The sequence below is a fragment of the Monodelphis domestica genome, chromosome 1 (genome assembly GCF_027887165.1).
Source record: "Monodelphis domestica isolate mMonDom1 chromosome 1, mMonDom1.pri, whole genome shotgun sequence".
NCBI lineage: Eukaryota > Metazoa > Chordata > Mammalia > Didelphimorphia > Didelphidae > Monodelphis > Monodelphis domestica.
The window spans coordinates 84,327,379-84,349,245 of NC_077227.1; the positions used below are offsets into that span (position 1 = coordinate 84,327,379).

The 21,867-nt window shown below is 34.6% G+C and overlaps 1 protein-coding gene across 2 annotated transcripts in view; it reads right to left on the reverse strand.

Moving 5' to 3' along the window:
* HECTD2 (HECT domain E3 ubiquitin protein ligase 2) overlaps positions 1-21,867 on the reverse strand; it is a 126,597-nt gene that overhangs the window by 48,107 nt on the left and 56,623 nt on the right. For both annotated transcript variants that reach the window (XM_007478819.3, XM_007478820.3), the window contains exons 4-7: positions 9,419-9,572; positions 3,027-3,129; positions 2,504-2,593; positions 1,082-1,146 (exon numbers count right to left, since the gene is read on the reverse strand). In XM_007478819.3, coding sequence (XP_007478881.2) covers positions 1,082-1,146; positions 2,504-2,593; positions 3,027-3,129; positions 9,419-9,572 — 412 coding nt within the window. The remainder of the gene's footprint in view (positions 1-1,081; positions 1,147-2,503; positions 2,594-3,026; positions 3,130-9,418; positions 9,573-21,867) is intronic.

Here is a 21,867-nt window from a genome sequence, read left to right on the forward strand (position 1 = left end):
GAAATTTCCCATGATGTCGTCTACCTGCTTCAAAACTCTTGCTCAGAATGCTTCTGTTTTCTTAATTTATTTATTTTTTTTAAAAGACTGACAGGTTCTAATCCCCATGAAAAATTGAATATCTTGTTTTAGGCCACCAGCCCCATCTATTTTCTTTTGATGAGGCATCACAACCTCTTAGGAGAGTGATTTATAACAACAGTTCTTTGATTGGGGTGATGGTGGTGACAGGATGAAGGTGTGGGGTAGTCGGGATTTGTGATTTCAACAGTTTGGATATACCCAATCTGGAAAAATTCCTTTACCAATGCAAAGTACAAACTCATTCATAATTTTCCATCTTAGAGAACTGTGTGGGGAACTGAGAGGTTGTGACTTGTCCACAGTTACCTGTTATTCTGTGTTATGGCCAATATCTCATGTGATATGTGATAACAAGATTAATTTCTATATGAAACCAAAACAACAAACATTTGCCATGTCTTTTTAGAAGGGTTGTAGTCTTAAATCTTTAGTAGGTTCAAAGTATTTGTTTTCACTTACAAATTCATTGTGCAGATAAGGAACAACAAAATAACTTGGCTTTAAGACAGGATGGATTTGTAGTCAGTGAATAGGGTTCAAATCTCACTTTTGCTACCTGCTACCTTCTAACCTTTGAAAGTCAACTGATCTACCTAGGCCTTGGTTTCCTCATGTAAGAAATGAAGGGCTGGAGAAGATTACTCCAAAGTTCTTTTAATTTAAATCTATGACCCTAAAAGCTTCTCTAGGTCCTGAGGTATTGGAACAGAATTTTTAATGATGCATGCATTACATTTTCAAAATGGGATTATAAACAATTTAGATGGCCCACAATGTCATTAAAGAGTAACAGTAATTTTACAGGTATACCATAAGAAATTGTTGTATAATGAAAAATTAAGGTGATTTTTCTAGGGAAAAGCTATTCAAATAATACTGTATTTGATCTTAACTGGAAATACTTTAATTTGACATTTTAAAAATATAAGCTACTTACAAACACCTTACTTAGCATTAGGGAGTTAAAATTTAATTGTAAAATAAATAATGTAATTACCCTTTCCATTCTCTTAATAGACTGTTAATGACACCTTTCAATACTGACTTCTGAATATCTTGAGGCTGTAAAGTAAAGAAAACCAAAATGTTAGTATCAAATTACTTAAAAATTAATTTAGTTTTACATATATGTATGTTTATAAATTTGTTTAAATGGGGAAAAATCTATATTTAATTTGTAATAATGATTACTGCTCAGCAAAAATATTTTTGCTTTCTTTTTTAGACAGGATAATATGACAGAAATTTAAAATTTAAAAAAGAATCATATTTAGCACAAAAATTAAAAATAAAAATTATTTATTGTACTCATGCCATGTTGGCATGGGCCAGGTTATTAAAATCTTTTTTTCTTAATTGTCACAAAAATGACACAATAAAAAGCAAAATAGCAAGGTGAGAATTTTTTACAAAGCAACTAAAAAAAATCCTAAAATTTCATGTAGTTTAAATAAATAATATACTTTAAAATAATTTTTACATATTAAATTTGTGTATAAATAGTATTCTATATATTTTCTTCTAATGAATATTTGTATTAAATGACAATGATTAACATAATTGCTATACTAAAATCTTGGTTAATGAGATTTTTTTTTTTTTTGCTGGGCAGAGACATGACAAGCTTTGGAATTCATTTTTAGAAAATCTACTTCTGGAGATCAAAAATCTTCAGTGGCTCTCAAATATTTATGGAATATTCAAACTCTCACTTTATATGTTTAAGATCCTACAACTACCAACCTTTCCAATTTCATTATGATGCCATCTGGCCAAGCTTGCCATGTAATCTTCTCAACAGGAAGAATTGGACTTGAAGGCAGAAACAGTGAGAATGAACTTGACTTATAAACTGATGAGTATAGCCTCCTCGACCCCAAGAAGAACTCTGTCAATCATTGTGTGCATTTAACCTAATTTACTTTTGACTGGTGTATTTAAAAGGCATTTGTCAGTGCATTTAAAAACCTGAGGCTCCTTTTACTCTCCTGAGTATAAAATAGTACTAGTCCTAATACCTGCTATTACTCAGACTTAGCCTTAAATTTTGGAAAGAAATAGATTTGCTTGGAAGAAGACTTCTTTGCGCAGAAAATGGACAACTGGCAGAATTTTTTGGCACATGTATTTTTAAATCCTTTCTGCATCTGCCATTGCTTTGAGCATTGCCAATAAAGCTCATAGTTAAGTTTAAATAGATTACAGTTATATTTTTTAATTTCTTGAGATCTACATGTGGACTGATTTATTCTCCTGTAGGCAATCTCAATGAATCCCACTGCTTTAAGTATCACTTTATATAGGTAACTTCCAAATCTATTATCTTTAGGTTAAAAAAATATAAATCCTATTATTTGTGAATTCAATAAACATTTAAAAACATTTACATATGTATATTCTAATAATTTCTAATACTTACAGTATTTAATAAGGCATCATACACAGCATTCACAAATTTGGCATTAATCCCAGAATCTTCAATAGTATTAAATGGGGTATTGGCATCTTTCTGTAAATTCAATTAAACAGTTGAATTTGTCATTATAAGTTTTTAAAAGCAATTCTTAGTAATAAAATTGAAATGTTATAACTCCTCTTTTGTTCTGATTTAAAAGAATCTTTTTATAAGAATTTCTTATATTGAAAATGAAGTTATATATCTATGCATATGTGTATGTATATATATATATGTGCACATGTGTGTATACACACATATTCATTTTTGAATCCTAAAAAAAAGAACCATACAACATTGCTTGTTCCATAACAGATCGGAATAGTTTTTATATGGGATTTAAATAGTCATTTGTTCATGTGTACTTATTTCAAAAGTTACCTAATTTTGAAGTGTGGAAAACAAGGCAAATGACAAAATAATCATATATTTTAGAAGAATTTTAAGTTAAGAAAATACAATATGGATTAGAAAACTATCAATTAACCTTAAAAACAGCACTGAGCTCCAGGAAAGAATCAAATGTTGTGAGATAAAAGTCATGGACCTCTTTCCATTCTCCTGATGACTTCGCTTTTTCTATATCTTCCCTACAATGAAAAGTAAAGATCACTTTAAAAGAAATACATTAAATATTCATAATTACAGTATGTTCTTATTCCCCAATAATATTTTCCCTATTTATAGATGAAATCCAATTTTGAGATAAAGTGAATGCTTAAGTCTTTTTTCCCCCCAGAATTAGTTAAGTTCTTAATATTTGATCCTAAATAAAATTTCACAATATGGTGATATCTAAGTTAGATTATGACATTATTTCACTTCCAATTTTGTCTTAGTCCCATCTTGCCCTGGGCCAGCTAGGTGGAGCAGTAGATAAAGTACTTGGCCTGGAGTCAGGTAGATTCATCTTCCCGAGTTCAAATCTGGATTCAGATACTCCTAGTTCCTAGTGTGACCATAGGCAGGTCATTTAAACTTGTTTTGTCTTAGTTCCTCATTTGCAAAATGAGTGGAGAAGGAAATGACAAGCTATTCTGGATATCTTTGCCCAGAAAACTCTAAATGGGATCAAGAAGAGTGGGACATGCCTGAAATGACTGAATAACAGTCACCACCTTGCCCTGCTTAATGTAGACAAGTGCCTAGTTACCAAGGACATGATGCATATCCATGTCTAAAGAGAGATTTTTTATTTAAACAAATTCCAACTATAGTTCTTCTCTACCACTTGTAAAATACTTGCTTTCATAATATATTTTCTCTTTTTTGAGAAAGAAATTTATACTTATATAGCTTTTTTTTCTAATGATTTTTTGCTAGGTCAGATGTAGAAAGATAAGCAGAGAGCAGGCTAGTTAATTAGCAGTGAAACTGGCATTAGAATTCAGTTATCCTAACAGTAATCTTTAACCTAACAGATTTCATCTGAATTTTTTTAACCTTACCTTTTGTATTAGAATCAATACTTAGAATTAGTTCCAAGGTAAGGACTAGGCTATTGGGGTTGTGACTTGCCCAGGGTAACACAACTAGGAAGGTGTCAGAAGTCAACTTTGAACTCAGAAAGATGAGTCTTCCTAACTTCAATCTGGGTGCTCTATCCACTGTGCCTCATGGAGCCAAAAGAGCAGAGACTAAACCTCACCTAAATCAGTCACTTGACCCCTGGACCTTCGTTTCTTCTTTCCTAAAAGGAGGGAATTTTCTAGTTTACCCATCTAGCTCTGATCTATAATAACAGGACCTAAATAATTTACATTGTTGGTCTGTAAGTCTATAGTAGGGACATAAGGCTCCACAAGCTCTGAATATGTTACATCACAGATTCAGAGGGTCTGATACTTTGATGAATTTGTGGTTTCCTCTGTGTGCCTGGGAAGATGGGAAAAACTAGAACTAGAAGCTCTGTCTCTGCCATCTACTGCCAAAATGGCCCTGGGCAAGTCATAGTTTCTCTGAACCTATGTTTCCTCAGCTCTAAAATGAGAGATGATATCCAAGGGGTTTTCAGCTCACTACATCCCTCAATGAAATTTGAATGAAAATTGAAACTTCTAAAATTCCATCTTGTTTCATGTAGTTCTCATTTGAGTCTTGCCATCAGCCTCCATAGATCAAGGGTGATTTCTGTTTCTTTGGATATCTTGGGGTTAATATTCAAGGCAATAGTTGTCATGGATATTTAAACAGCATTTTAAAGTATACAAAACACTTGACATATATGATCTCATTTGACTCTTATAGCCCCATCAAGAAGGTATAGACCCTGGGCTAGTCACTTGGCCTTAGTTTCTTCATTTGTAAAACAGAATAACAATAGCACCCATCTTACAGGATAGCTGTGGGAATGAAATAATATATAAAAAGTGTTATGCAAACTTTAAAATTCTATATAAATGTCTGCTATTAATGCTATTCTTAGAGGATTAATGTGGTCTTGTAGAGAGACTTCTATATAAATTAATTATTATTTATCTGGCACTTTAAAGCAAATTCCTTATTATAACGATAGCTACAGTGTCCTTGAAACCCTCTCGTCCAATTAAAAATATAGAGAAAGCAAAAAAAAAACTATATTATAACTCAATTTGGTCATAGCATATGAGAATGGATTTCTACTTGAAACTTTGAAAAAAATAAAGTAAAAAATTAAGAATTTTTCAGAGGTTATGTAAATAATACTATCTAGGGAATAGTGTAACCTAACTGACCAATTTAAGTGTCCAAGTACATTAAGAATGTACACTCTTAGAAGACTTGGATAATTTATATTATTATAGATATATTTTAAATTATTAAATGACCACAATCATTTAAATCACATGATCAATTATTTCATCTATCATATTTAAATAATCGAGATGAAATAATTAGTCATTTTAATTAAACATTTAAATCATTGTCTCAATGCACTGGCTCATAATAAACTGCATTTCTATCACATATTTTTAATAGGAAATTTTTAGAATAAACTGAAACTTTTAGAATAACCTTATCACAGAAAAATAATTCACTGTTTATCATTTTGGTGACACATTATTATTTAAAATAGAAATAAAATGTGAAAAATACAGAATAGCTTATGATTCGGAGAATACCTGGGAATTCAAAAGTATTTCAGATTTCTCATTCTCACAACTCAAAAGGATAAAATCTGTATGGTCTAACTGATCTGTTCTATTGTGTCTCTAGTTCCTAAAAACCACCAACTATTTTGATGATTACAGTTTTGTAGTATAATTTGAGATCTTCTACTCCTAGGTGCTCTTCCTTTAGCTTTTGTTGTTGTTGTTGTTAATTTCCCTTGAGATTTTTGACCCTTTGCTGTCAGATGAATTTTGTTAAAATTTTATCTAAGTAATGCTTTAGTGACTTGATATGACTCAATCTCTAAAATAAATTTCATCCTATATTAGCACAGCCCAACCATGAAATATTAATTACTTTAAAATTATTAATCTTTAGTTCTAGAAAAATTGTTTTGTAGTTATCCTTACATAATTCCTGTACATGTACTGGTAAGCAAGCTCTTAGATGTTTTATATACTGTAATAATTCTGTAAGCAATTTCTTTTTGTCTTCCAATTCAATAAACATTTAATGAGTGTCTACTATATTCCAGATACTGTGATAAACACTGAGGATAAAAATAAGGAAAAGAAAGGCAGCCCCAACCCTCAAGGAGCTTAATCTAGTGCAGAAAGAGAAGACATAGGGGGAAGCTGGGTAGTTCAGTGGATTGAGAGCCAGGCCTGGAGATGGGAGGTCCTAGGTTCAAATCTGGCCTCAGACAATTCCCAGCTGTGTGACTCTGGGAAAGTCACTTGACCCCCATTGCCTAGCCCTTACCACTCTTCTGTCTTGGAGCCATAGATGGAAGGTAAGGGTTTAAAAAAAAAAGAGAACACATAAAAGGAAGCAGGAAAGCAACTGGGGATAGCAAGGGGGCATCTTGTTCCATGGAGGCAGAGCTACAGATTGAGAATGGAGAGCCAGAAGTCTAATTTCTGCCCTGCAATCAGATTGAAGAGGAGGCTAAGAGAGGTAGGAAATTACCCAAGTATCCAAGGTTGAGTTGGCAGCATGGTGATGGCATCAGAAGTGATCAACTTACTCTGGGAAAGGCATCTTTTTGAAATCAAGAATTTTCATTCTGCTAGAATATTTTCCTAATATACAGAATTTCTGATTAATTTAGTATATCTATCTTGTACCCTGTTAACTTTATAGAAGTTGTTCCTATAAATAATAAAATTTAGCCTTTAGGATTTTCTAAATAAGCCATCATATACTATCTTCAAAAAAGTAATAATTTTGTTTTTTTTTAATTATGCTTATTCCTTCAGTTAACCTTTTCTCATTGTATTGTGTGAGCTGGTGCTTTCAGCATTACATCAAATACTACTGATGACAAATACACATTGGTTCTACCTCTGAACCTATTGGAAAGGCTTCTAGTATTTATTTCTCTATACAAATGATAATTACTTTTAGCTTTAGATAAATGCTGAGTACCCTACCAAGAAAGGTTCATTTATTCCTAGGCTTCTTAGTTTTTTTTTTAAACACAAAATAATATTATAGTCCATCAAAGGCCTTTGTGGCACATATTGACATAATCATGTGATTTCTGTTTTGTTATTAATATTATCTATTATACTGTTACTTTCCTACGACCCTGCATTCTTGGAATCAAACCTACTTGATCATAGGCTTTAGTCTCTTTGTTAATGTTTTATTCAATATTTTAGTATCAATATTCATTAGGGAGAATGATCTAGTTTTCTTCCTCTGACCTTTCTCTCTATGGTTTTAGTATTAGATAACACCTAGATTGATTCATGAAACTGCAGAGCACATATATACTTTTGGCATAAATTGCTAAGCTAAATAAAACCATGAAGGAAAGAAAAGCATTTCCCCAAACTTTCCATACATGCAAAAATTACAAAGCTTCAAAAGTCTAAAAAAAATGACAGATGCTTAAAAATTAAGGCTGTTTAGAAATATAAGCTACAGGTAGTTTTGAAAAAAAATGGGGTACTTAAACAGTGATTTTTAGGGTTAAGGTAAAAGGAGAATCAGACTCTTATAGCTATTAGGGGCCTTAAAAACCAATTCTTGATCTTTGTTTTATAGGTCATGATAGCTATTGTTAAAATTTAGCTATACTCCTCTGGATTTTATCATGCCCTTTGGAACCTCATCATTGAGCGAGATCACTTCATCCTTGGTACTCACAATTCATCAATATCCTCTATTCCTGGGACCCTGTAAATGGAAGAGGAATGGAGAGATCCTCCTCCCAAAATGTCCATTTAAGGGAGGGTACCTAAGCTAGAAATCTCTTCATTCCTCTCCCCACTATGTTAATTTGGACTTTATCTTGCCCTTTGGGTATCTTCGTCCTTCTCCCTTTCCCTCCCCGACAAATTCCCTGACTTTCCCCCTTACACTCTAAGCACTTTGAAGGCAAAGAATGTCTTTTCTATATTTGTATCCTCAGCATTCAGCACAATGCCTGGCACAAAGCAGATGTTTAATACAGGACTACTGATTGGCTAGCTTACATTTGTACAGAGTAAAGCCAAAGCTATTTAAGGTATTTAAGCTTAAACCTTCACAAGAACTTCTGGACACTTCATATAGATTTAAAGACCTATAAACACATTTTCACAACACTAAGAAATAGATCATGTAAACATTATTATCTTCACTTTTTAAATAAGAAGCTGAGGCTCAGGATGTTTATGTGACTTGCCAAAGGAACATGCTGGAGAAATAGGGATTAAAACCCCAAAAGTCTTTTAACTATATGTTAAATGCTCTTTCCTTTATTCTATACTTCCTTTGTGAAATCCTTCCATGACACTATTGAAGTGAAAAGCCATTTTATTTTATCTAAAAGATAGTTTTAGGAAGTAGAATTTTAAGTATGCCATTAAACAACTTTTCATAAACTAGTTCCTCTAAAGTATTGGCTACTGGAGGATTCCTGGAGTCTTAGTATTTGTGATGCCAATGTAAAAATAACTACTGACAATAGTATTTAGGTGTGTTTGCAAATCCAGTTTATTAATCTATATATGTGGTCCGCCCTTTGGTTGCAGTTTGACTGCCATTACTAAATTCAAGTTTTTTTAATCATAGCTTTTGTTCTACATTTTACATAATAAATAAGAATTTATTAAGTGCCTACCATATGCCAGGAACTATGCTAACTGTAGTCACTCTAATGTGATTATCAAACATCTAAGCACTCTTTGGCTGCTATTATTATTTCTTGAAAATCAACAGCAAGCAATATTATTTTGTCATGTTTTTAGATGCTATTCTGTTTCTTAAACTTTCTTTGTCTATTTGTTCAAATTATTAGTCAAAATCTTATGTGAGTTTCAAGTTTAAAAGATTGTTGTAAGAATCAAACAAGAAAAATTACATATAATATTTCATACAATATAATTGTCAGCTATTGTTGGTGTGTTACCAATAACAAACATCTGTCATTGTCTTTTTATGAGAGCTGCTAACACATGGAAAAAGGAATGGATTTAAATTTTATTTCCTCTTTCTTGGATCAATCAGTGTGAGACTCAACAAGCAGTGAAAAGATAAAAAGCAGAAAAATTGACAGCAAAAAGGTATGCAAATAATTGCATTATTAATATGAATATTAATAATTTGGTAATACTTTCCTATAATTAATTGATAAAAATACTGATGAACAATTAACCGATAAATACTAATAACTAATGAACTCCAAGGTAATCCATGAGCCCAGCATCTCACAAAAAATAGAGAACTGATACATTCTATAAAAATTTCAGAGGACATGAAGATGACTGCTTAGTAAATATTGAGTAGAATGGAACTTACTGAAAATCTTTCATAGTTTTGTTACGGACAAGAAGGGTAGGTTCTTTTGTTTCAGGTGCTTTCATTTCAGGAGCTTTCATTTCAACTGACAATGAATCAATAGACAGGCGCTGCTTTTGTCTAACATCGAGGCAAATTGTTGGTAGATCTTTCACTGAGAGGCATAAAACAAATTCACAGGATTATAATACAAGATTTCCAACTATGAAATTATTAGATTAACTATGAACATAGAAAACAGGTTCAGAGAGTATAAAGTTTGTTTTTCTGATTAAATCTGAATTTATTTATAACAAAGGAAAACTGTTAAAGAAATTTTTGGTTAATAGTTATGGCAATAACTGACTAAATCAATAAAAGCTAATTAGATACCTAATATATAGAAGATACTATGAGGATACAATAAATATGAAGATTATGATCCCAGATTTCAAACAATTTAAAATCTAACAATAAAATTGAGAAATCGAGAGATAAATAAATAAATAAAGGAAAGTTAAACTAGAATACAAGGAGAATATAAAAGTTCAGTACCATAAAATAAAACAGTACCAAATGAATGGTACAGCCTACAGGCTAGGGGCCAAGAAAATTCTTTAGTGCTCTGGTTCAGAGCACTCCAGCTGGGAAATGTTTACAATAAGTAAATAAAAATATAATAAAAATAGATAGTTAATCTGTGTTTGTTTAAGTCAATATGTGGCCTATTTGAATTTGACACCACTAATACAGTGTAGTAAGATTTTAATGATTTTGCAATCCTTATAAAAGAGGATTGGATCAAGAAAAGAACATGGTATATGGTTAGCAGATACTGGAAAACCCCTGTTACCAAAAGACTTGTATACCTATTTGTGTCAAGCCATCCACACAAAAGGTCATTTTAGTACTCAAGCTGTAATTGACACCATAAAGGGACAATGGGTAGCTCCTGGAATAAGTGTATTGTAGCAAATAAGATCTGTACAACCTGTTCTATTTGCCAAAAATTCAATCAAGGGGCATTCAGACAGAAAGGTTTAGGTGGTAGACCTTTAGTATATTGTCCATTTGAGAGCCTGCAAATTGATTACATCAGCATGCCAAAAGCTGGAAGATACAAGTTTTGCTTGGTAATTGTAGACAGATTAACTAAGTGGCCTGAAGCATCTCCATCAAATACAAATACAGCTAGCTTTGTGGTAAACATGTTAATTAAGGAAATTATACCTAGATTTGGACTACCACTTACCATAGACTCTGATAAGGGATCTCATTTCACGCAACATATCCTGAAAAGAATCTATGAGAATCTAGGAATAACAAGCAAATATCATATTCCTTATCACCCACAAAGTTCAGGTCAGGTAGAGCGTGTAAATAGGGAACGCAAAACTATGGTGGGGAAGATCTATGCTGAAACATCTCAAAGGGCCATATATTCTTCCCATAGCTTTGTTTTATTTATGTACAAGACCAATTGCAGATTTACATATATCGTCCTATGGAATGCTCTTTGGACATGCTCCACTGCAGGCAAAGACTTGTAACACAATTTATACCTCTTTCTTAAGAGGAGATTGTCAACTTGCTTCTTGCCTAAGTGCTTTACAAGCATGACTCAAAGAATTACATGATATGGGAGTATTGATCCAAGTTGGTCCATTGGATTATTCTCTCCATAATTTCAAACCAGGAGATATGGTATATGTGCTAAAACATCAGCAACACAAGAGAGTTGGGTAAGGCCTTATACCATTGTGTTAGTTTCTCCATCTTCAGTAAATGTTTTGGGTAGAGATTCAGGCTATCATTGTTCACATATAAAATTAGCACATGGCATAAATAATGAAAATGTACAAATTATTGAACAAGAAGAAATTAAAGAAGGATAAATAGTAGAAAGTTAGAATCATCAGGCAAATTGAGTCTGCAGTCAAAAAGATCAGTAAGGAGAGGACCATTCCAGTGGAAGAGGAGAGAGAAAGACAATGCAGATCAAAAGAAGAATTCAGGAAATTAATGGACATTGTTAAAGGACTGAAAACTTCTAAATTTAAAGATTTTGGGAAATTTGCAATGAAGAGGACCAAAGGATTAATGGATTAATGAATTAAAATTTTGGGTAATATATTATAACACAAAACAACATAACATATTTACAAACAAACATAAATATATTTACTACTATGGAGTTGGAGAAAAAGAATTATTCAATCAAGAGATGATGAAAAGAGAAGGAAAGATCTGAAGTAGTGCTTTTTATATTAAGTATATTACATGCAACAGTAACATAACACTAACATAACAGTAACGCTGACATTACAGTAACAAAACAACACAACATAGCAAAAGTAACAGCATTAACAAAATATAAACACAAATACATAAACAGGATTAGGCTGCATTGAATCACTATTTGAATGAGTGAAACAATGTACAGTAAGGATACTAACATTATAATTAGATATAAATTAGTTAGTTACTCACAACACTTAGCTACTTAGTCACTTAGTTTAGTACAGAAATTTGGTTAGAAAAGAATTTTGAAGACAGATTTAGTTAGATAAGATAAATAACATTAGATACTGATTTGCATTGCATAAAACATACATTATATAACACAAATAACATGTAACTCCATATATCAAACAAAATTGTAAACATATGTAAATAATGCATATAATAGAATATTAAATTAATTGTATTATAGTGTGTGCATGTATATATGTAATATATGCATCATATGTATAAATATGGAGGGTATAGCATACATGTATGTTGTATATATGGCCTATATGTAAATATATATGTAATTATATAAATAGATCATTTCTGTTTAATTTTATCTATTGTTACATGTAGTTTGCATGAGTGATTTTAATGTTTTGGTTTAATTTATGTGCAAAACTTATGCAATGTTGTATTTACTATAGTTTTCAAAATATTTTTTTCTCTAAGTTTGATGTTAATGTATTACAATAGTAGTAGAATGTTCTGTATTAGTTGATAATAGTATTTATGAGTTTGATGTTTGCATGGAAATTGTGTTTATCTTTTGCTTTTGATGTTATTTGCTTGTTGTGCTTTTGCATATGTTTGAAATTTGCATTTGTTCATTATTTAATTCCTTTTTTCCCTTTCCTCAATAAAATCCCTGGAATAGGTTAGTATTAGATAGATTAAGATAGTGTGAATTTTAAAATTACTCCACCCTAATTAGACATACTTTAGGGGAAGATAAAGTTGTAAACTCCTGATTGAACAACAAAGGTACTTAACTCATACCTTATAATGAAGCTAGGCTAAGTGTATTTTTAGATCTAATACAAAAAGGTGTGAAATACCTATAAAGGTTAAATTAATCACAAAAAGGTCAAGTAACTAACAAAAGGTAAGCTTAACAAAGAAGTGTGAAGTACCTCAAAAGATATAATCTAACCAGAGAAGGTGAGAACTAAAGAATGGGCAGTCCTGGAGAAAAGCATCTATTGTGATTGGTAGATGTGAAAATTTAGGGGAGGTGACATAAGAGAAAATTTCTTTAAAAGGAGAGTAGAAAAGTCAGTTCAGGGATTTGGAGTTGAGTTCAGGACTGGAACTCAGCCTGGAGGATCTCCCTCAGACAGTTTCCTGGAGATGGTCTCATGGTGAGTTATAAGACTGACTCCCTTTCCCTTGGGCTCAAGGAGGCCACTTTGGTCAAGGCCTTTAGCTACTGCCTGGCTCAGCCTGAACGCCGGAGAGGTTTAAATTAACTTCTCTCCTTCTCTCTCTCTCTCTCTCTCCTCCTTTTCTCTCTCTCTCTCTGCTCTCTTTCTCTCTCCCTCCCTCCCCCTCTCTCTGTCTCTCTCTGTCTCTGTCTCTGTCTCTTCCTTAATTCCTTCTCTCTATATTAATTAAATCACCATAATTTCCAGTTGACTTGGGTATTTTATTATTTGGGAATTTTCCCTAGAGACCAAATTAATTTAGATTTTCAAGTCACAAGGCTAAAATTTTATCCTTACAATAGTTGAGTGTAGGTTGTTTGTTGTTTTGGGTAGATATCTTAGATTAGGTAATCTGTAAGTAATTTAGTTTGTGCACAAATGCCAAAATAGTGTTTACAACATGATTTAGGCTTTGTGCAAAGGGAGGGCAGTTGCAAGGTAATGCTTAGTGCATAAGAATGATTGACAAGTGCATGACATAATAATCTTTTCTGGAGCCTGGTGGAGTGGAATTCCTGAGGGACTCTCTCTCTCTCTCTCTCTCTCTCTCTCTCTCTCTCTCTCTCTCTCTCTCTCCTCTCTCTGAACCTAAGAGAGGAAGGAGACAGGTGTGTTTTTTTTTTTTCTGAAGCAGTTTGAGGATCATCTTTCAAGTTACAAGCCTGTGAATATCTTTTGCTTTGGATAAGAAGTTAGACTTCATTCTTCTGCTGGACAGAGATTGAGAAGCTGATACAACTGGGGAAATACCATCTGTGAACATATCTTCTGAAATTCTTTGATTTTGTTCACAGGAACGAAAGTCAATTTTTAGAATTGGGGTGAGGAGGACCCTTAGAAATAACAATCCTCTCCCTAAGAAAAAAATCCCCAAGGCCAGATAGATTCCCAGATGAATTCTATCAGACATTTAAGGAACAATTAATTCCAATACTATATAAACTATTGGAAAAATAGGCAAAGGAGTCCTACCAAATTCTTTTTATGAAACAAATATGGTGCTAATACCTAAACCAGGAGGGCTTCAGCTATCATTTTTATGTAAATAATACAAAAATATTTTTCCAGCTTTAAGAACTTAAGCCTGGAAAAAAACAAGCCTTTTTTTTCTGTCTTAAAAGAGATACTAAGTATTGATTCCAAGGCAGAAGAGCAGTAAAAGCTTAGAAATGAGGGTTAAGTGCCTTCTCCAGGGTCACACAACTAGGAAGTATCTGAGGTCATATTTGAATTCAGATCCACCCAAATCCAGGTCTGGTACTCTGTACACTGTGTTACCTAGCCACCCCTGATGACCTCTCTTTAGATCCAATTTTATATTTCTAACTTCAAACCAGATATTTATATTTGGTTAGTTCTATTGTCACCTTAAAGTCAAAATGCCTAAAATGAAACTCCTTACCTTTCTCCCAAACTCAACTTTCCTTGACATCCCTGTTTCAGTTAATGGTACCAATATTCTTCCAGTCTTCCAAACTTAAACCTTAGTTATCTTTGTTTCCCTTCCCCCCTCACTATATCCAACAATTCTTTAAAGCATTATCACTTATTCCAACACAGTACCTATCTTTCCAATCCCACTACTAGCATCTCAATTCAGACACTTTCCATCTTATGCTTGAAATACAAAACTAGTGTCCCTTTTTGCCCTTGCTCTATTATCTTCCTAAAACAAGCTGCAACCTGCTTTCAATATAATATGTAAACACCTTAACCTGAAATTTAAAGTTCTCTATACTCTGATCCCAGCCTACCTCTGTACTTCATCCCCTTTCCAAATCATAAGTTCTAGTCAAACTGTTCTATTTACTATCCTAGAATTATATTTTATTTCTTCCTATCCAAAAACTTACTATCTACTTTGAAATATCCAGCTAAGATTTCTTTATAAAAACAACTCAATTGTTGGTATACAGACATAATTGATGGCAGAATGTATAGAATGCTGGAATTAGAGTCAGAAAACTTGGTCCAAGCTCTACTACTTAGAATCAATATCACCTATGGAAGAACACTTAAAATGTGATGATCTTACTTTCCTCATAAAAAAAAAAAGAGACAATTGAATTAGATGATTTGTTTCCTTAAATGTACCTTCCACTTTTAAGTATGTAATTTCTTCAGAACTCCTTTACCACTAATTGTCTGTTATTATGGTGGGATTGTAAGTGGGGAAAGACAAGAGGGAAAACATATAAATATTTTAAATTTATTGATGGGAAAGGGAGAGGAAGGAGGATAATAAGGGAGAAGGAAGTACTTAATTTTATTCCCCAAACCTAAATTCCCTTAATAATATCCTAATGGCTAACTTATCTAGGCTAAATAAATTAGATAAGTTAAGTTCACCCCAAACGGAACTTCACAAAACAGAGTCCAGTAAATGAGCCAAGATTCCAGAGGAAATGCCCAAAGTAGGTCTAGCTGAGAAGTGGTTCTTTGGTCTTCTATCCAGCTGTTAGTAGCCAGTAAAAACAGTTTTTCTCCAACAAGCTGGTTTCTTACAAAGGGCCTGAAACCTTGTAGAAAGATGGATATCTTACTTATCTCCAAAAGCTTCCTCCAGGAGACTGTTTTTCTTTTTTTTCATTTGGGACCTTAGAATCTTGACCCAGTCTCCCATGTGATTCTGTCACATGTCCCTCTCAATCAAATGCAGTTCATTTTGCAAAATCCTTTTACAACCTTCCTTTGCTTACTACATTCCCCCCTTTGCACAAAGCATAAATCATGTTGAAAACACTATTTTGGTATTTGTGCCCAGCCTAAAATACTTACCAATTACCTAAACTAAGATATCTACCCCAAATAACAAACAACCTACATTCAACTATCTTAATATAACTAATACTAACCTATTCTAGGGAATTTAACAAGGAAAAAGGAAAAGGAATTAAATAATGAACAAGTACAAATGTCAAACAGAAGCAAAAGCAAAACAAGCAAATAGCATCAAACAAAAGATGAACATAACTTCCATGCAAACATCAAACTCAAAATACTACTACTATCTGCTAATTCAGACCATTGTACTACTATTGTAGTGAATGTGTGGATGGCTTGACACAAATAGGTATACAAGTCTTTTGGTAACAGAGGTTTTCCAGTATCTGCAAGTCATATTCCATGTTCTTTCCTTGTTACAAACTTCTCCTTCCACTTTTGAATTTCTGAGGGTACATAGGCTTTTTCTGGACCATCAGATTCAATAATTGACAAATTCATTACATACAGTGGAGCATTACTGGCAGCAAATTTTGCAGTTATATCAGCTCTATGATTTCCTTTAGAGACTAAATCTCTGCCATAACTATGACTTCTACAATGGATCACCGCTAGCTGTTTAGGTTTTTGGATAGCAAATATTACAATTAGATTTGAAGGGTATTAGGGAAGAAACACAGGGGGAATAACATTTAAATATTTTGATTTTATTTAGCAGAGAGGGAGAAGGGAGAAAGGAAGAAAAGGGATAAGGGAGAAATCTTATCTTAACTTCTTTTACCCTATATATATGTGTGTGTGTGTGTGTGTGTGTGTGTGTGTGTGTGTGTGTGTGTGTGTGTGTGTGTATTACACATATATATATGTATACTATCTGACTTTCTATCTAATCTCTAAGTTATCTAAAGGCAAAGTCTATCAGGGACCAGTATCTTACAAAAGAGTCCTTGGTGAGCAAAATCCAAGAAACCCAGAAGATATGTTCATAGATAGTATTTCCCCAGTTGTATCAGCTTCTCAATCTCTGTCCAGCAGAAGACTGAAGTCTAACTTCTTATCCACAGCAAAAGATATTCACAGGCTTGTATCTTGAAAGATGATCCTCAAGCTGCTTTAGAAAAAACACACCTGTCTCCTTCCTCTCTCAGGTTCAGAAAGAGTCAATTGCTCAACTGTCCCTCAGGGATTCCACTCCATCAGGCTCCAGGAAAGAGTCTGATCTAATGCACTTGTCATTCATTCTTATGCACTAATAAGCATTACATTGCAACTTCTGGCATTCTCAACTAAATGAATAAAAAATAAACATACTCTAACCTGGCATTCTAGGTCCTCTACAATTTAGCCCCTGCCTACTTTTTGTTCCATTACAACTTTTTGTATTTTATGCTCAAGTAAAAATGAATTATTCCTCATCCCCTGATTTCATCCTGCTCTCTCTATCTTACTGGATTTTTGGTTACCTTATGTCCTTCTCTCTTTCTGTAGGAATCTCTCACTTTCTCCAAGCCCAAGAAGAGTCCTCTCTTCATTCTTTGAACTCTGGATGGGTATGATTCTCCTCATATCTTTAGTACTACCTTGAATAGACTTCTCCTATACATATAGTTTTAAACTTTTATTATATCCTCTCCTTGTCCTCATGCCTGGAACACTTCATTTCTCCTGCTCTGGCTTCTGATCTCCTGGCTTCTTTTAAGCCTCAACCAGAATCCCACCCTTTAGAGAAAGCATTTCCCAATACCTCTTAATTCCAGTGCCTTCCCTCTGTTAATTATCTCCTATTTATCCTTAACACAGCTTGCTTTTCTATCTGTTTTCATGTTTCTTCTCCATTAGATTGTAAGCTCCTTGAGGGCAAGGGCTTTTGCTTCTTTGTATCCTCAGTGCTTAGCATGGTAGGGATTTAATAAATGCTTGTTGATTGATTGATAATCACATATATTTCAGTCCTTGTTACTCAGTAGAGTATAGTGGACATGAATGTTTCAATTCACTTCAGAAAACCTTTCTTAAGTGCTAACTGTGTACAAAGCATTACCAGGGGCTCGGGAATACAACAGCATAAAGTAATTGATCCATCTTCTCCAGGAACTTACATTTTTTCAGGTGGAATACATGTACACAGGTAAAGAAATATAATGTACATTCAAAGTAATTTCAGGAGGGAGGGAGTGCTAATAACTAAGGAGATTAAGAAAGGTTTTGTGTAGAAGGTGGTATGTGAGCTGTATTTTCAAGGAAGGTGGGGATTCTATGAAACATAAAGGAGAAGGCAGTATATGCCAAATATGGTAGACAATTTATACATAGGTATGAATGTGGGAGGTGATATAGCATTTAGAGGGAGCAGCTATGAGGCCAGATCAACTGGAATGGAGATTGTGTGAAAGAGAAAAGCACATTGGAATCAGAATAAAAGATTTTAAATGCCAGGTTGAGCAAATTCAATTTTATCATTAAGGCAACAAGGAGCCACAGAACTTTAAAAAATATTGATCAATTAAAAGTTTAAGCACCTCCTATATGGCAGGCACTGCTAGCCACTGAAGATACAAATACAAAGAATGAAAACCACTAGTAACATGGAACTTAAATACTAATGGGAAAGGCAGGTATGCATATAAATATATACTCAAGAAATAGAAAGTGATTAAAAACAAAGTAGTTTGCAAAAGAGGGCACTAAGAGTTTGGCAAGGGAGTGTGACCTGGTGCCTTCATGTAGAATGTGGAGCTCAAGCTCCATCTTGAAGTAAAAGAGGACTACTAAAGGATGATACAGTCAAATATGCCTTTTAGGACAATTAGTCTTAAAGACTGTAGAAGACTGATCAGAAAAGGGAAAGACAAGAGACAAGAACACCAATCTGGAGACAATTACAACAGTCTGACTGAAAAGTGATGTGAGCCCAAACCAGGGTGGAGATTTTATGATTCTAGATGGGGCAGATATGAGAGATGATGTGGAGACAGGATCAATAAGACTTGGGAAGAGATTGGGCATTGGAGTTAAGGGAAAGAAAAGAGAGAAGGAAATGGAAATGTGGATGACTGTGATGGCCTTGGCAAAATGAGTAATTTGGAGGGAAATATGAGTTCTATTTTGCATAGGTTGACTTTATGATGCCGATGGGACACTTGACTTAAGATGTCCAAAAGGAAATAAGGCAATATAGGCTTGAAGTTCAGGTGACAGACTGAGTAAAACACATAAATCTGGGAATCCACTGCATAGAGATGATAATTGAGCCCATACAACTGATAAGATCACCAACAGAGATAAGAGGGGCAGGAAAGAGAATATCTCCCAAGTCAGAAACTTGTGGGATAATCCACAGTTAGTCAGCATGATCTAGATGAAGAGGTATGATAAATGAGGAATTAAAAATTTTTTTTATTTAATTGACTGATTAAGAAAAATTTTCCATGGTTACATGATTCATGTTCTTTCCCTCCCCTCCTACTACTCTCTTTTCTTAGCCAACACAGAATTCCACTGGGTTTTATATGTGTCCTTGATAAAAACCCATTTCCATATTATTGATGTTTGCACTAGGGTGATTGTTTAGAGTCTACATCCCCAATCATATCCCCATTGAACCATGTGATCAAGCAGTTGTTTTTCTTCTGTGCTTCTACTCCCACAGTTCTTCCTCTGTATGTAGATAGCATTCTTTCTCATGAATCCCTTAGAATTGTCCTGGAACAGTGCATTGCTGCTAGTAGAAAAGTCCACTACATTCGATTGTGCCAGTGTATCTGTCTCAAATGAGGAATTTTAAAGAATATAGAAACAGAGGCATGCTCGAAGGAAGCTGACAGAACATAGTAACATTAAAAATGAGAGAAAGACATAGATACAGAGACCCAGAGACAGAGAGAAGCAATAGCAGCAGCAAATATAGCAGGAGAAAGCTGCCTAGCCACACCCTCCTCAACAACTCAACAAAGACCTCAAAAGAGGACCATATTGTTATGATCAGGAATTCCAAGGAAAATAACAGGGAGACAATTTTATAGTCTAGGTTAGCAGGGGGGGGGAGATAAATAGAGGTTTATGAATACTGGGAGAATGTCTAGTATCTAGAGATAAAAGTGCCACACAGAGCTTTCTAGTGCAGGGGCTGAATGAAGCCTATGACTACATACTTTGACAAGAAGTTGTTTCAGAACTGGTAAAGATAAGTCAAACACTGAGCTAGGTCACAAACCCAGTGTAGACTGAGGAAGGGACTTAGACCTAGGAGTGTTCATAGTTCCAAACAATGTATTGAGTAAAGAGCATAAATAATATTTGTGTGGCACTTACCTTGGAGTTTTAGATTTCAAGATTGGTCTTATTTTTAGTCCCTAGTCAGTCTGAGACCTGTTGCTAAGTAAGCAGAATAGGGAACTCAGACCAAGGGAGTCTATGGTTCTGCTGCTCTGAACCAGCAGAAACTTCCAACTTGCTCAAGGGCTGGCATCAGTTTACTAAAGGTCCAACCAAGGGAAAGACTGTGGTTGTGTTGCCCAGACTTGACCTGGGATCAGGAGCTTCCAAAGTTCAGAAGAGAATGACAGCAGTAAATCTTAGCTCTAGCCTAGATTGTTACTAGTTTGACTGGGATATGCTGAAAGCTTAAAATTCTTCAACCTATTATGCCCCTGATAACCTTCAAGAACACAACATTCAACACTTAGAGAAAGTAGCATCAGGACCCAGAGAATTCAAATAAGTACCAAATAAGATTCAGATACTCCTACTAGCAGTATTCAGAGACTAATTCAAAGTCCCAATTGAGGAAATAAGACTAGAAGAATAAGTAACAACAAGAACAAAAAAAACCTTCTACTCTAAAGAGCTCTCATCATCACAAACATGGCCAAGACATAAACTTAGAAAAAGTCAATGAGGCTACTTCCGGGTAATCATGGCTGCAATCTAGACGCCACACTCTTCCTCTCCCAGGCACCGAACAAAATAGACTACATCAAAGGAGCATAAAAATCACCTTTGGTGGAACAGGACTCCCCAGTACCCCACAGAGGCGAAGGTATGTGGGGTTTGAACATTTCCACACTATAATAAGAAGGAAGAAAAGCTTGCACAGAAATGTGAACTGAGCCGCCCTTCCCCCTCACCTCACCTCCCCCACCAAACCAGAGCAAGCTACCAGAGCGCTCACTGGGACACCGAGTGAGTGGGGAACGTCTCTGTCTGGGGGGGGGACACTCCAGGGTCCTTGGGATCTGGGGACTGCCAGGAAACAATGTCTCAGAGAGGTTTCACGGGAGAACCCGGCTCTGAGCACCTGCTGCGGAGCCTTACTCGGGGCGGTTGCGCTGAACATCTGGGCAGAGCTAAACACCAGGGGCAGACCACAGGCTGATTATCTGGGCGGAGCTGAACACCTGGGCAGTTTGGATGTGATCAGGGGCCCAGCTCTCTAAGAAACCTCGGAGGCTGGGAAGAACTAGTCTGAGGCAACCTAAATTCACAGAAAACCCGCCCATATCACCCAGACCCCAGACCAAAAAGGAAAGGGGAATAAAACCACCAAAGGGATGGCTCACATGGCCCAAAATCAAGCCTCCAGGAAGAAAGGGGAAAAGGTGACTATTGAAAACCTTTATGGTGGAAGTACCCAAGGAAAAGAAGAGAATGAAGAGGAAATCCAAAAAAAATCAGAACATGCCTCCCAAAATGGAAACTATCAACAAACTCTGGAAGATCTCAAACTGGAACTTATCCAAAAGATGGAAACCTGGAAAGAAAAATGGGAGAAAGAGATCAGCAGTCTGACAGATAAGACTGCTCAATTGGAAAAAGAGCTCGAAGCATTCAATAGAAGGGCAGACAAAGCTGAAAAGCAAAACCAGTCCCTAATGACCAGAATTAAGCAACTCGAAGAAAGTGAGATAATAAAACAGCAATAATCAATAAAGCAAACCCAAAAAATTAATGAATTAGAAGAAAACATAAAATATCTCACTGAGAAGGTCACAGATTTGGAAAACATAGGGAGAAGAGACAACCAACGAATTATCG